The following is a 13,941-nucleotide window of genomic DNA, read 5'->3' as shown; positions in this document are numbered from 1 at the left end:
CATTGTAATTGTTTACCTTTTGAATTTTGAATAAGCTTGATATATATTTTCATCATTCAGAACTTGGACCATTATTGATTTGGATGCTCTTCCAGCAAGGTTGCTAGCAGTGACAGTATACTTTCCAGCATAGCTGGAATTTATATTTGATATTTCTACATAGCAACCTATCTCATCCTGGTACACATTATACCCTTCCAGGGTGTTAATATCTTCATTATCCCTCATCCACTTAATACTAGGAGATGGTTCACCGCTTACACTTACTGCAAGGCGGAGGTCAGACCCACTAAATGTTTTAACAATTGGATCAAGTTCAGAGCTGATTTTTGGCATCTGTGTAGGTTTATTCAAATCCACTTTATGTGTAGTCATGATGGAGTCTCCCCAGCCTTGTTTATTACGAGCTGTGACTCTAAAATGATAACATTTGTTTGGTTTCAGGTTAAACACATCATACTGAGGAATAGGTGTGCGACCAATCTCCACCCAGAAAGCACCCTCTCCACACAGCCAAGCTTCAACCTTGTAGGTTAGTATTGGGGAGCCCCTTGTAACAGCTGGCTTCTTCCAACACAGAGAGACCCAGTTGCAACCAACCTCTTTAATCATGATATCTGATACGCCACCAGGGGGTGTGGTTTTACTTTCCTCAGCCTTGCTCTTATTCATTCGTGATTCAGAAGCTTTGTTTTTAGGTTCTACTTTTTGTGCCTGAGGCTTAGGTCTAGAGGGTTCAGGTTTGGGTGCTAAAGATCCAGTGACCATAGACATTAGATTATTTGAAGTTTGCATTGATTTTTCAACAGTTTCTTTATAATAAGAATCTCCACTAATATTCCTAGTTCTGCTGTCATATGATGATGAATGCTGGTTTTCCAGTCCATAATCAAACTTAGACCTTTCACTAGAGGACAAGCGACCTCCTTGGGAAGAATGATATCCTGAATCTTTTGTCTCAGTACCAAAGGACTTCATAGAATAAGTATCAGACTTCTGGGCTTTGCAATAGGCATTCATAACATCTGCAGACTGGGAGTTACCAAGAGATTCCTGATTAGATTTAGAAAACTCATCAAAGCCCTTGCTTAAATCTTGCTTGACATCTTTGTGTTCACTTTTTTCTTCAAGACGTCTTTCAGGTGTTCTCTTTTGATCCACTGTCTGTTTTCTTAAAGCCTTTGTTTTCTTTTCAGAGGTTGGTATTTTCTCTCCAGGTTCTTTTTTATTTTTATTTTCTTGAGCTTCTTTCCTATCTTTTTCTTTCATTTTCTTGTCCTCTGCCTCTTTTTTCTTATTCTGTTCAGCCTTTTGTCTTTCTATTTCTTGGAGCTTTTCTTCTTTCTCTTTTAAAATCTGCTTTGCCTTCTCCTCTTCCATTTTCTTTTCTTGTTGTATTCTTTGCTCTTCCTTTTTCTTCTTTTCCAATTCTTTTCTTTCCTCCTCTTTTAGTCTAGCTTCTTCTTCTTCTTTTCTGGTCTTTTCTTGTTCTTCCTTCTCCCTCTTTTTTCTTTCAACCTCTTCTTTTCTGCTTTTTTCTTCTGCTTCTTTTTTAGCAGTTTCCTCTTGCTTCTTTTTCATTTCTAATTCTTCTCTTAAACGTTTTTCTGTCAACTCCTTTTTGGCCTTTTCCTCTTTTTCTTTTCTTTCCTGCTCTTCTTTCTCTGCCTTCTTTGCCGATTCTTGTTTTTCCTTTTCATTAGCTTCTTTTTTCAGCTTTTCCTCAGCTTCTTTTTTCAGCTTTTCCTCCAATATCTTTCTTTTCTCCTCTTCCAACTTCTTTTCTTCTTTTTCTTTCTGGATTTTCTCCTCTTCCAAATTCTTTTCTTCTTCTTTTCTTCTAATTTTCTCCTCCTCTAAGGCCTTTGCTTCAGCTTTTTCTTTTTCAGCTTGTTTCAGTTTTTCTTCTTTTTCAAGTGCCTTCCTTTTTTCCTCTTCCTTTCTTTTTTCTTCTCCTTCCTTTCTTTTTTCTTCTTTTTCAAGCGCCTTCATTTTTTCTTCTTCCTTTCTTTTTTCTTCTTCTTCCTTTCTTCTTTCTTCTTCTTCTTTTTTCTTTTTCTCTTCTTCTTGTTTTCTCTCTTTTTCTTCTTTTTTCTCCCATTTTGCTTTTTCTTCTATTTGATTCTTTTTGTCCTCTTCTTCCTGTTTTTTTATTTCATCTTCTTTTAGTTTCTTCTTTTCTTTCTCTTCTTTTTGTCTTCTGATTTCATTCTCTTCTTGTCTCTTCCTGTCTTCTGCTTCTTGCTTCTTATTTTCTTCTTCTTCATGTTTCTTTCTTTCCTCTTCTAGTCTCTTAATTTCCTCTTCTTGCCTTTTAAGTTCCTCTTGTTTCTTAATTTTATCTTCTAGTTTTTTCCTTTCTATTTCTTGTTTTTCAATTTCTTCTTGTTGTTTCTTCAAAGCTGTGTTTTCCTTTTCAATTTTTTCTTTCTCCTTTTTAATTTCTTCTTCCTGGTTGATTCTTTCTTTTTCTTCTTTGAATTTTTTATTTTCCTTATCATTTGTCCTTACATCTGTTTTGCTTTCAATTTCAAAATGTTTCTCCTGCTTATTTATAATTTCCTCTTCTAGATTCATTGCTGTTTCTGTTTCTTCTTTGCTGATGGACTCTTTCTTTGCATCAAATGTTTCATTTTCAGCTTCTGTAAAAGTAGTATTGATAATAACAGAATCAAATTCAGGACCTTCAAGGAGATCATCATCTTTCTCAACATATCCAGGAACAATAAACATTGCTGTTTTCTCTTTTGGTTTTCCAGTATCTAGTGTAAAACCTACATCAGAGCTCTGCTCTTTTTTCTTGTTTGTATTCAAATCATCGGTGACCTCTTCTGATTCAGGTTGCTCCTGTTGAACATTATCAATCTCATCTTCATTCTTCTTATTTTTGATTTCTTGATTATTCTTTTTTGCGTTAACAGGTTGATCAACTTGATCCGTTGCAAGCTTAGTAGCAGTGTCTTTTAAAATTTGATTGGTATCTGAAACAAGACTGAGCACATTTTTATCTCCAAGTTTGTTGTTTGAACAAACATCAAAAACCATGTTATTATCTACAATTTCCTTTTTATCTGCCTTATCAAATAGGTCAATATTATCTTTCACAGCGTCAAGGTTTGTTTGAGCAGGCTCTTTTACCCAATGAGTTTCTTTTTCATTTGGTGTATCATCCAGATCAATTTCTTTCTTGAGACTCTCCTTTTTATGAAGCTCAGGAACCACTGCAATGTCTTCAGTTGCATTGGTTTTCTTTTTATCTTTTTCATGTGGCTCAACTTGGTTCTGTAAGGGCTCAAGAGTTTTGTCAACAGTTTCTTTCACATTTTCATTGATATCTGATGTAAGGTCAAGCTTCATTTCTTTAATGAGCTCACTGCTTATTACCACTTGTGGAATATCAGATTCCTCTTGTTGATGTTCAGATGGAGTCTCAGAAGCGGTTGTGTTTTCAATTGGTGTCTTGAGATTTGAAGTATATTCCTGGGGTTCATCAGTCATAGAGTCAATATCTAATAATTTTTCATCATCATCATTTCCAGGAAGAATTTGTTTAGTTTGTGTTCTTTGTGCTTTCTTTTTCCTTGACTTAGTCACAGGTTTAACTGAATCTTCATCTTGTGTACTCACCTCAATTCCAGAATCAATTCTACTCTTATCCATCAAATCCTTTTCTAAAGTGCTATTGGGTGCAATTTGTTCACATTGTTCATTTCTACCTAGAACCTCAGTCTCATCCGTAACAGTAAGTTCTGGCTCATTTTGATGAGAAGTGATATTATCAACATTTGAACATGAAACAGTAGGTTCTTTGGGCTCTCTTTGACTGGCATATAAGTTATCCTTTTCAGTATTTAATGATGAAACCGTTGATTCTAAGTTTTCTATTGCTGGTTCATCTACCTCTTTGATCTTATCATGCTCAAACTTCTGTTTAACTCTAGGAGAAAGAGTTGCCATATCTTCAAGATCTTTATGAACTGATGCAGAAGATTGGCTTCCCTGTAACACAGTGTTTATTGAAGCTGATGAGAAGCCACCGTAAAGAAGTCCAACTACAGATGCAGTGGAGGGGCTTTCTTTTATTGTATCTAAAGATGGTAAAGCCATGAGTCCCTTTTCCTCATAATACTTAGCTTCTGCCTTTTCCTCCTTGCTTTTTTCAATGACAGTATCAAGTCCTGGAGGTCTAGACTTTGACCTTGATCTTGATCTTGATCTAGATTTCCTTGGCACTATGTCTTCTTCCAGTGCAATTTGTAATGCTTTTTCTTCTATTCTACTCATTCTTTCCATCGTAGTTTCTACTGGAAGCTGATCAAGATCAAACTGTTCATTTGATGATTTGTACATTGTATCTCCGGTTGAGATCCCTAACTCTTTCAAAATGTCTGGATCCATGTTAGCAATAGCATCTTCATAGCTACTGGCTCGTCTTTGTCTGCGATAAGCTTCTTCATCAAACTCAAAATCTTCATCATCATCATCAAGAGCATATTTGTTTTCTGCTTTAATGGGATCCTCCTTATTAAAAGTTTCAATATCAGGCAGAGACTCGCTGTCTACCACACTTGTTTGTCTTGTTACAGGTTTGGACTGCTCTACTACTTCTCCAGTAAGTTCTGGTATTTGCGTCATTTCAAATATTGGTTTGTGAATTTCAAGTATGTCTAAAGCTAATATTTCTAAAGCTGTTCTTTTTGCAGGAATCTTGACAACCTCAGGATTATCTTTAGATATTTCCTCCATTAATGGGTCTGTTGGTAAGATTTGCTCTTCCAAATCATTTTCTATACTACTTACAGCATCCTTAGATTTTGAATCAGTTTTAGACGATAGTTGGGGAGAAGCTAAAGCACATTTATTTTTAGAAGCTAATGCTTTTTCTTTTATCTCTTTTTGCTTCTTTGTCAATGCACCCTCAAATCCTTCATTTGGTTGGTTTGGGTTATTTTGGTCCCCAACAACAACTTCTTTATTAAGAATCTTATCACCTAGATCTGAAATCACATGAGAAGAGGATGATGTACTTTCATTCTCTGTTGTTTTTGTGACTTCTTCAGTTTCTGTTTCTTTTGTAGATTGTCTATCTTTATCTTTTGGTGATTTTGTTTCAATCTTTTCTTCTTCTGATACTTTGGGGTCTTTGACGTCTGGTGTACCATCTATTGTTGTTTCAGTTCCTTCTTCTCCTGTGATTATACCTTTAACATTTACCACCGACTTTTCTTTAACTATTGAAGACTCTTGCTGTTTAGTCTGTTCAGTGGTTATATCTTCAAGTTTATCATCTTGCCCTGCTAATATTTCCTCTGAAAGCTTATTTTCCTCCACCTTAGAAGCAATTTTCTCATCTGACCCATCTACTTCAGGAGTTACTGTTTCAATGTCATTAGTCTTTTGATCATCAGTTCTACTCACATTTTCATTTTCATTTGATTTTCTTTTTGGTTCTTTTGTTTTATTTTCTGTAGAATCCTCATTTTTTATTTCTTGATTACTTGATGCCAATGAATCTTCTGCAGTTTTTACTATTGATCCTCCTTGTGCTGAAACTTCAGCAGGTTCTTGTTTATTTAAGGTTTTGATAGATGCTTCTGATATTAATTCTTCGGTTTCAATCTGTTTCTTTTCATCTGGGGAGGTCAATTGATTGATTGATTTTTCTATTTCATTTGAGATTGTAATTTTCTCCTCTGGTTTAGTCTCATTAGCTGTTAGAATTATGGATTCATTGTTAGACGTTTTTACAGAGGGTTCTTCTTCTTTATTTTTAGAAATTAAACATTCACTGCGATCTCTTTTACTGGAATTATGCCGATCAATAATAACAGTGTCATTTAATATCTCAGCCTGTCCCTTAACTTCTCCTCTCTCAGAAGTAGAAGATATAGGTTTAGGATCATGAGTTGTTAATGTTTCAACATTTTCATGAATATTGTGCTTTAAAGACAGGTCATTTTTCTCAAGCTTACTTTCTTCAATTATTGCTAGAGTTTCAGAGATGTTTGCTTCTGTTATTTTTAACTCTGAATTCATGTCCTTTATTTCATTATTTTTCTCTTTGGTACGTGTCTGAATTAAATCTGTTTTTATTGAATCTTTCTGTAATTCATTTCCTGGGGCACTAATTAAACTTTTGTTATCTTGTTCCTTTTGTGAGTTTTCTGTATTACTTGTGCCATGTGAAGCAGGTTTTTGTGCAGACTTTTGCTTTGCTTCCGCTGCTTTTTCCTTTACTTCTTTCTGCTTTTTTGTCAGGCTGTCAGAGATTAAATCTTTAGACACTGAGTTTTCATCTTTTCCTAGACTTGCTGATGTTGCATCGGGGCTGTATACTTCCTCTTTTTTAATATTACTTTCAGAGAGCATCTGTAATTTCTCACTTTCAGTCATTATCTGGACAATTTCATTTCTATCATCATCTAACTCAAAAATTTCCTCACAGGCAAGAGCTTCATATTCTCTAACATTTACAGGTTCTTCAATCCATTCTGCCATAGAGACTTCATCAATATCAGCTTCAGTCTTCAGATCATCAACATTCTCCAGTGCTAGACGGAGGGATTCATACTCTTCAAACCCCTGCTGATCTATATCAATGATAATTGCCTCCATGTTAATGTTTGATGACTTTGCCGTCTCTCTCATAAACCTGAGTGGTGGAAGCTCCACATATTTGCTCTCGGTAACAGATTCAGCTAATTCTTCTGCAAACATTTCACAAACATGTCTTGCATCCCGTTCAGTTAGGTCTGGTGTCTGGTATAAGGACAGAGTAAGCTCCTGGTTTCCAATAGATATACTCAAATCTCCAGCTGCATCGGCCTTCCCTATAGATATACTGATAGGTTCATGGTCCTCAGTACTGTTCTGTAAAGTCTCTGAATGCTGGTTAGTGTTCTCCTGAGCTTCTGGACTAAACATCTGAGAAGTTCTCTCCTCCTGAATAGTGGACAAGGAGAAGGGTTTAAGGTTTCCATCACTGATATCTGGTGTCTGCAGATCCTGTGATATAGCGTGTTCAATCTCATTGGGCTCCTCATAACCTTTAGATATATATATTCATTTTCATTAAAATGGAGACAGTAATGAAGTTATAATTTGAAACATCTACAAATGTATTTGCCTTTTCTGCTTGGGGTAAAAAATAAACATCAAAATGGCAACATCAAATTTGATCAAGGATTCAAGGATGACCTAGAAAAATAAAAATATGTGCGTGGAAAAAAGTTAGTTGATTTTTATCAAAAGAATATATTTCCTAGAAGTGCTGCGGAGCTTGTAACATTTCCCATGCAGTTGGTGGCCACACAAGTATATGTACCCAGGCAACATGTACCATCAGCTCCAGACATCAGACGATGGATATCTCCAGCCTTGAGTTCAACTCCATCCTTATACCAAGATAGAACTGGTTGAGGTACTCCTATAACCTAAACAGATGAAGGTAAAATAATGAAATCAACGTAATAGATTACTCTAAGAGGATTCAACAGTTTGATCATGTATCCTTTCAAATAAAAAGCAGCTTGTTGAGCGACACACCTGCTTGCTGCAGCACAACCTACCTGGGGGAGAGTGCCATGAGAATTTTACAGATCTGTTTTGTGCTCATACTTAGCAATTATAAATCGTACAAACGTCTTATAGGTCTTAAATAATTTCTAAAAAATGTTCGACGATACTGTACTCTCAGCTCAAATGTCTACGACATTTCCCTTAATAATAGTCGAATTATAGCCCAAAACACGACTGAATTTAAATAGAAGAAATCGGACGCATCTATTTTGCAAGATGTAGAGGAAAGAATTGACTTATTAAAAGAGGAAGAAATCAATATATTGAAAAATAGAAAATTAAATATAAAGTCAAATAGACTACTAGATAAATATAAATTTAGATGTAAAATTAAGTAGATGAAAGTATAGAATAACTTACTGAAAATATATAAACTACAGCTTTAGAAAGCTTGTGATGCATTTCATTTAAAATGCTGGAATGAGAAGGAAAACTCTAGGAATTTGTTCGCAAATTATATAATAGATATTGACACTGACCTTGCATTCAAGATTAACTGCTCCCTCATCAGTTAGAACAGCTTTCAGGGGTTCTAGGAATCTTGGTTTCTTGTAGTGCTTAGGGATATTTACTGATAGTATACAACTAGACTTGATTTCATTACTAGAATCCTTAGCTACCACACTCCACTCACCCTACAGGATCAAGAAATACAATTAATTCAACAATTTTAAAGGGACTGTAAGCATAATTTCAAGTGACCCTCTATACAAAGATGGCAATGCCCGATTCACAACGATACCCTTGAAAGCTTTGTCTTATCAAGTAGGAATTAGACTTCAATGTTTTAAAATTATTTTCAATTGTGATTTCTCTGCAATGATGACTTGCGCATTTCTACTGCAGGAAAACATATAGGAATTAACAGAATTAGATACTTTTAGATTTAGTAAAACGACAATATCTTCCAAAATTATTGATCAGATAAAGGTTTCAAGGGAATCGTTGTGTATCGGGCATTGCCATATTTGCATGGAGGGTAACTTTAAATCACACGTACAGTGCAGTACAGTCCCTTTAAATAAAAAATATACGACATTATTTGGGAAATTTATATTTACTGTGACGTAATTTCTATAGTTAAATATCTTCACAACGGACCCTTTTAATCCTTCGTATGAGGAAAACTGAAAAGGATAAGTTTACAGTAAATTGGAGGTATATGCAGCAGAAACAAGAAAAAAAATAATATATCTCAATTCAAACAAAACAAAATACCATATTTTTTCAGTAGATGTAAATATTTCCATTAACTGTTATAGCGCCAATATAAGGATTTATCTCTAATTGGATAATGAGATAGATAAAAAGAAAGATGTAACCGCCATGCAATTTCTATTGGGTCAGAAAAGACAACAAACACATAACCGAACCCTGATTGGATCACATACAAGATACTAGTAGTATACCGTTGTGAATCTGGAATGTAATTTTTTAAATAAAAATTCACTGGAAAACTCGATTTCAACAAAAAAATTTGTTGAAAAAAGGATATATCTATCTAACTTATAAACTGGGTTTATAGAAGTAAAATTCTCAAACTCAAATTTACAATCCCTTAATCTTTGCAACCAGATGTTTTAGGTCTTTGATATTAGAAACTATGAATTTTGCTAAATCAAAATTAAAATATCAAACACATAAGACCGAATTAAATGAATTTGAGCTAAGCTGCTGAATTACCTTCCGCCGGTTCAAATCCTGAAGTTAAAGATTCAATGAAAATTTGAATTTGATTTGAATTAGGATTTGAACCAGTGGTAGTTAGTTCAGCAACTTCGCCAATTCATTAAAATCCCTCCCTGCATATTTACTAATCTTCTCAACTTTATGTTGTAAACCATTGATATTTTAAACCTTTGATACTTGGTCAATTGGAATATCCAAGGTTGTAAAGACAAGGCGTTAGAAAGTTATATTTAGTCAAGTAATTAATTTAATTTGGAATTTTTAAAGATATGCTCTTCTCACCTCGTCCTGTGTTGATGCATTCTTGATGTCACAATGAAAGTATCCTCCATCCTCCCTGCTCAGGTTTACTCTGTTCCCACTCACAACCTTCTCCTCCTTGTGCTTCCAGCATATCTCAAGACAGGGACTGTAGGTCACTAAAAATAAACAATAAACAGTTAATTTAACTAATTAATTGTATTAAAATTTAAGAATTCAGTGTTGATCAAGCCTTAAAAATTTCACTTTGATCTAGCCTCAAAAAAACTCTTTTTAAAGGGAGTGACCGGCTATGTAAGGTAGTTGAACTGAGTATGCAGTGTTGTGGAGAACTTCATTTGGATTCATTTGAGACATATTAAACTTTTTAAAGATATGTAAATCCAACCCCAAAGTAGGATTTTTGAACATCGAATTTGCGCTCAAACTCAGGATTTACAGATCTTTAAAAAGTTTAATATGTCTCAAATGAATCCGAAGCTTTCCACAACACTGTATAATCAGTTTAACTACCTTACATAGCCGGTCACTCCCTTTAAAGATATATATCACGTCCTTGCTTTATACATAAAAAGTTACTTATATCGTCTTTTCTGTTTAAAAATTGTAAAAAAAGTATAAGATAAATTTTACTTATGTCAAGTCAACAAAGGCATCAACAGATGCATTCTGGACAAAAAGCCTAACCTTGAACGGAGAACCTCTGAGTTTCTCCGATCTTGATATTAGTATCCTGAAGAGGAACCAGGAACCTCAGCTGGGATTTAGTATCAGGAAACTTCTCTCCGATATCCTCTACAGTCAAGGAGGCTGTACTAGCACCCTCACCCATACAGTTTCTTGCCAAACAAGAATAGGTACCTAGAGCATAAGATTAGGACCTAGATAACAAGATTAGAACATATAGAAAAAGATTACGATCTACAGAAAAAGATTAGGACCTAGAGAACAAGAATTGGTACGTAGAGAACAAGATTAATACCTATAGAACATGATTAGGACCTAGAGAACAAGATTAGGACCATGAGAACAAGATTAGGATCTAGAGAGCAAGAATTGGTACCTAGAGAACAAGATTAGGACCTAGAGAACAAGATTAGGACCTAGAGAAAAAGATTAGAACCTAGAGAACTAGATTAGGACCTAGCGAACAAGAATTGGTACCTTGTGAACAAGATTAGGACATAGAGAACAAAATTAGGACCTAGAGAACAATATTAGGACCTAGCGAACAAGAATTGGTACCTAAAGAACAAGATTAGGCCTAGAGGACAAGATTAAGACCTAATATCAAAATTAGGACCTAGAGAACAATAATTGTTACCTATAGAACAAGATTAGGACCTAGAGAACAAGATTAGGACATAGAGAACAATATTACTAGAGAACAAGATAAGGGCATAAATTCAAGATTGAGAGAACAAGATATCAGACTTACCGAGGGATTTGCTTCCACTGAGCTGATACACATCTCCAGGCTTTAGTTCAGATCCATCTTTAAACCATCTGGATCATAGATATATATATATATATATATCTGTCTTTAAACCATAATATATATGTAATAAATATCGTATCAAACCCCATATTTGTAAACGTGAACACACCTAGATATATTACGTTGTACATTATCCTTAAACCTAAATACGCTTGTTAATAACTACGTAAAAAAACGTAATTATGTTCATTAACGTAACTTGTACCATAGTATACGTTAGTTGGAAAAAAACTCTGCTTGATTACAATATTATAGTAATTGTTCCTCGTTTAACGAACGAGAGGGGTCCCTCTATATGATTTTATGAATCAAATTGAAATTTATCTGTTTGAACTAGCTTCGAATGAATTTTAACTTTCCGATTAATTGAAGGTTATGTTTTTGCCAGGTAATCAGCCAGCTCTAGTTGCGTATATTTATCTGCGTCAAATTCTAGGAAATCTACCAAATAATCTTTGGGGCGGGATTCCCATTCTTTGAAACACTTTTTTAAACAAAATTCTGTGATTGTCATGAAATTAAAAAAAAAAAAATTTCACTTTTAAAAGAATGAATTCCAAAACGAATGTTTTTAGTTAGGCTGATTATGATAGTTTGAAGGTTAAAAAGTGGCAATAAACTTTTATGATGCCCAGGCAAATTAAAATAAAAAACTGAACATAAATACCTTAAAGTAAAGAAAAGATTTTTAATTTTCATCTTTTAAACTTGCATATTAGTAATAATGCAATCAGAATGTGAATTTATGTCATTGTAATGGGTATCATAAAGTGCAAAGAAGTTTTGCCCGGATTTTTATTTTTTCTAGTTTGTTTAAGATCAAAATACTTGTATTCAATTTTGATGGAATTTATCACACCTAATATTTCCCGTTGTAGGGTGGTTAAGTCACCTATTTAGATTGAATACTGAAGACGACAAAACTCGAAAATGCGGGAAATTATCTTGCTGAAGTTGAGTTGTTACCTTAGAACAGGAGTTGGGAACCCGACAACTTTACACTCGAAGGAGACTAATCCTTCCTTTGTTAGAACTGCCTTCAAATCCTCAACAAACTTGGGGCGTCGGTAGTTCTTAGGAACTAAAAAATTTATTTAGTGGTTTACAACTGAAAAAATATATTTTTGTATTTACTCATTTACAAATAATGAACGACTGGCTAAATTACAAAAACAAATTATTATTATTATCGTGCGAAGTGACTAAATTATGTTGTTGCTTTGCGATAAACAAAAATTCAAGGAATTTAATTTGATCTGCTTTTTCTTTCTCTGTTGCCCAGGTGTTGATGGGGAATAGTTGACTTGTTTTTAAAGAAATGACATAATTTTACTAAAACTTCTGAAGTTAAAGGGAGTGTTCGTGAAAAATGAAAGGGGGTATAGGCTTAATGTAATAAAAAAGCGCTTTTGATCGCTACTAATCTTACTTCTATCTGTTGCGTCTATAAGGAGAAAATTGATAAAGACGTCTCATACCGAAGAGCGTAGCGCCCATACAAATTGAGGAAGTTGGAACATACGACTTAGACCGTAACAAAATCAAATTAATATCAAACAAATCATTCAGATAGTACAACCTATAGTCATCGATTATCTTTCGCCACATTTGTATATATTTAATATTTTATACTAGTTTTGATTTTGTTTTTTTAAATAATATTTAGCTTACAACTTGTTTTCGAACATTCCTGGAAAATATGAAAATGTCGTCTTCATTACCAAAAATCCTCGAAACAGGAATAAACGTTTTTATAAGTAACTCTCAGATCATAACAATTAAAAACATATTATGAAAAATCAACTATATATAAATGTGGCGAAAGATAATCGATGACTATAGGTTGTAATATCTGAATGATTTGTTTGAAATTAAATTGATTTTTTTACGGTCTAAGTCGTATGTTGAAATTTTCTCAATTTGTATGGACGCCATGTTATTCGGTATGAGACGTCTTTAACAATTTTCTCCTTATAGACGCAACAGATAGAAGTAAGATTAGTGGCGATCAAAAGCGCTTTTTTATCGCATTTAGCCTATACCCCCTTTCATTTTTCGCGAACACTCCCTTTAACTTTTTTCTTGTGAATCTTGGGATCAAGCTTTGATCTCCATCTTATACATGGAGAACCAAACAACTTCGAAATATGAAGACGACTTTTAGATGCAAGTTATGACATTGAAAGTCAAATGAACATAAGAGTTAGAAATATTTCAGTGTAAATAGACTTAATTCGTGATTTAAACAACTGGTGAAAGTATTTGCTTTATAACAAAAGCAAATACACTTAAATATTGCTTTTACTGTCGTCTTCCTATTCTACAGTTTTCTGGTTCTCATTGTATGGGGACAGGGGCGTACGAGGGGGGGCCGCGCCCCCCCGCCCCCCTCTACGCGTGCCCCCCCTGAGAGGCTGAGGGGGGGCATCCATGGGGGAGGCTCTTTTAATATTACATCTGCTTGCATTTCCCTTCCTCAGGTCAGGCACAGTGGTGTACCTAGGGGGGGCAGTAGTTCTCTTGCCCCCCCTGGGAGTTCCAAAAATACAAAATTAAAAGGAAACTACGTTTAGAAAGTAACACCTGACAATGACAAAGACTAAGGATTTGTCTAAATTCACTGTTAATACAAGGAGAGAAAAGTTTTAGCCTTCTAAAGAGAATACTTCTTTACACAAGATGTACTATGACGGAGAGCAGAGGCGCAACTAGGGGGGGGGCGCGCCCCCCCTGCAGAATGAAAAGAAAGAAAGAATGGCGAAAATCAGTATCACAGGAATAAGAAAACCAATAGAGTTATTGTAGAAATTTTATTATACTATAGTTACTTTTAAAAAGAATATTTTTATCTTTCTCAATTCTCAAGGCTAAAGGCTATTGTAAACATTTAATGTAAAAAAAGTTCTGAACTGTAT

At 34.5% G+C, this 13,941-nt stretch overlaps 1 protein-coding gene across 1 annotated transcript in view; it reads right to left on the bottom strand.

The window, feature by feature from the left end:
- The window catches only part of LOC111711153 (titin homolog), a 37,942-nt gene that overhangs the window by 12,341 nt on the left and 11,660 nt on the right, over positions 1 to 13,941 (bottom strand). Inside the window, exons 11-17 of the mRNA XM_023485424.1 lie at positions 11,993 to 12,111; positions 10,967 to 11,034; positions 10,216 to 10,389; positions 9,550 to 9,686; positions 8,058 to 8,213; positions 7,262 to 7,433; positions 17 to 7,046 (exon numbers count right to left, since the gene is read on the bottom strand). Of these exons, the coding sequence (XP_023341192.1) occupies positions 17 to 7,046; positions 7,262 to 7,433; positions 8,058 to 8,213; positions 9,550 to 9,686; positions 10,216 to 10,389; positions 10,967 to 11,034; positions 11,993 to 12,111 (7,856 nt within the window). The remainder of the gene's footprint in view (positions 1 to 16; positions 7,047 to 7,261; positions 7,434 to 8,057; positions 8,214 to 9,549; positions 9,687 to 10,215; positions 10,390 to 10,966; positions 11,035 to 11,992; positions 12,112 to 13,941) is intronic.

The sequence above is a fragment of the Eurytemora carolleeae genome, unplaced genomic scaffold (genome assembly GCF_000591075.1).
Source record: "Eurytemora carolleeae unplaced genomic scaffold, Eaff_2.0 scaffold239, whole genome shotgun sequence".
NCBI classification, from domain to species: Eukaryota; Metazoa; Arthropoda; class Copepoda; order Calanoida; family Temoridae; genus Eurytemora; species Eurytemora carolleeae.
This window is presented reverse-complemented; position numbering and strand designations above follow the sequence as displayed.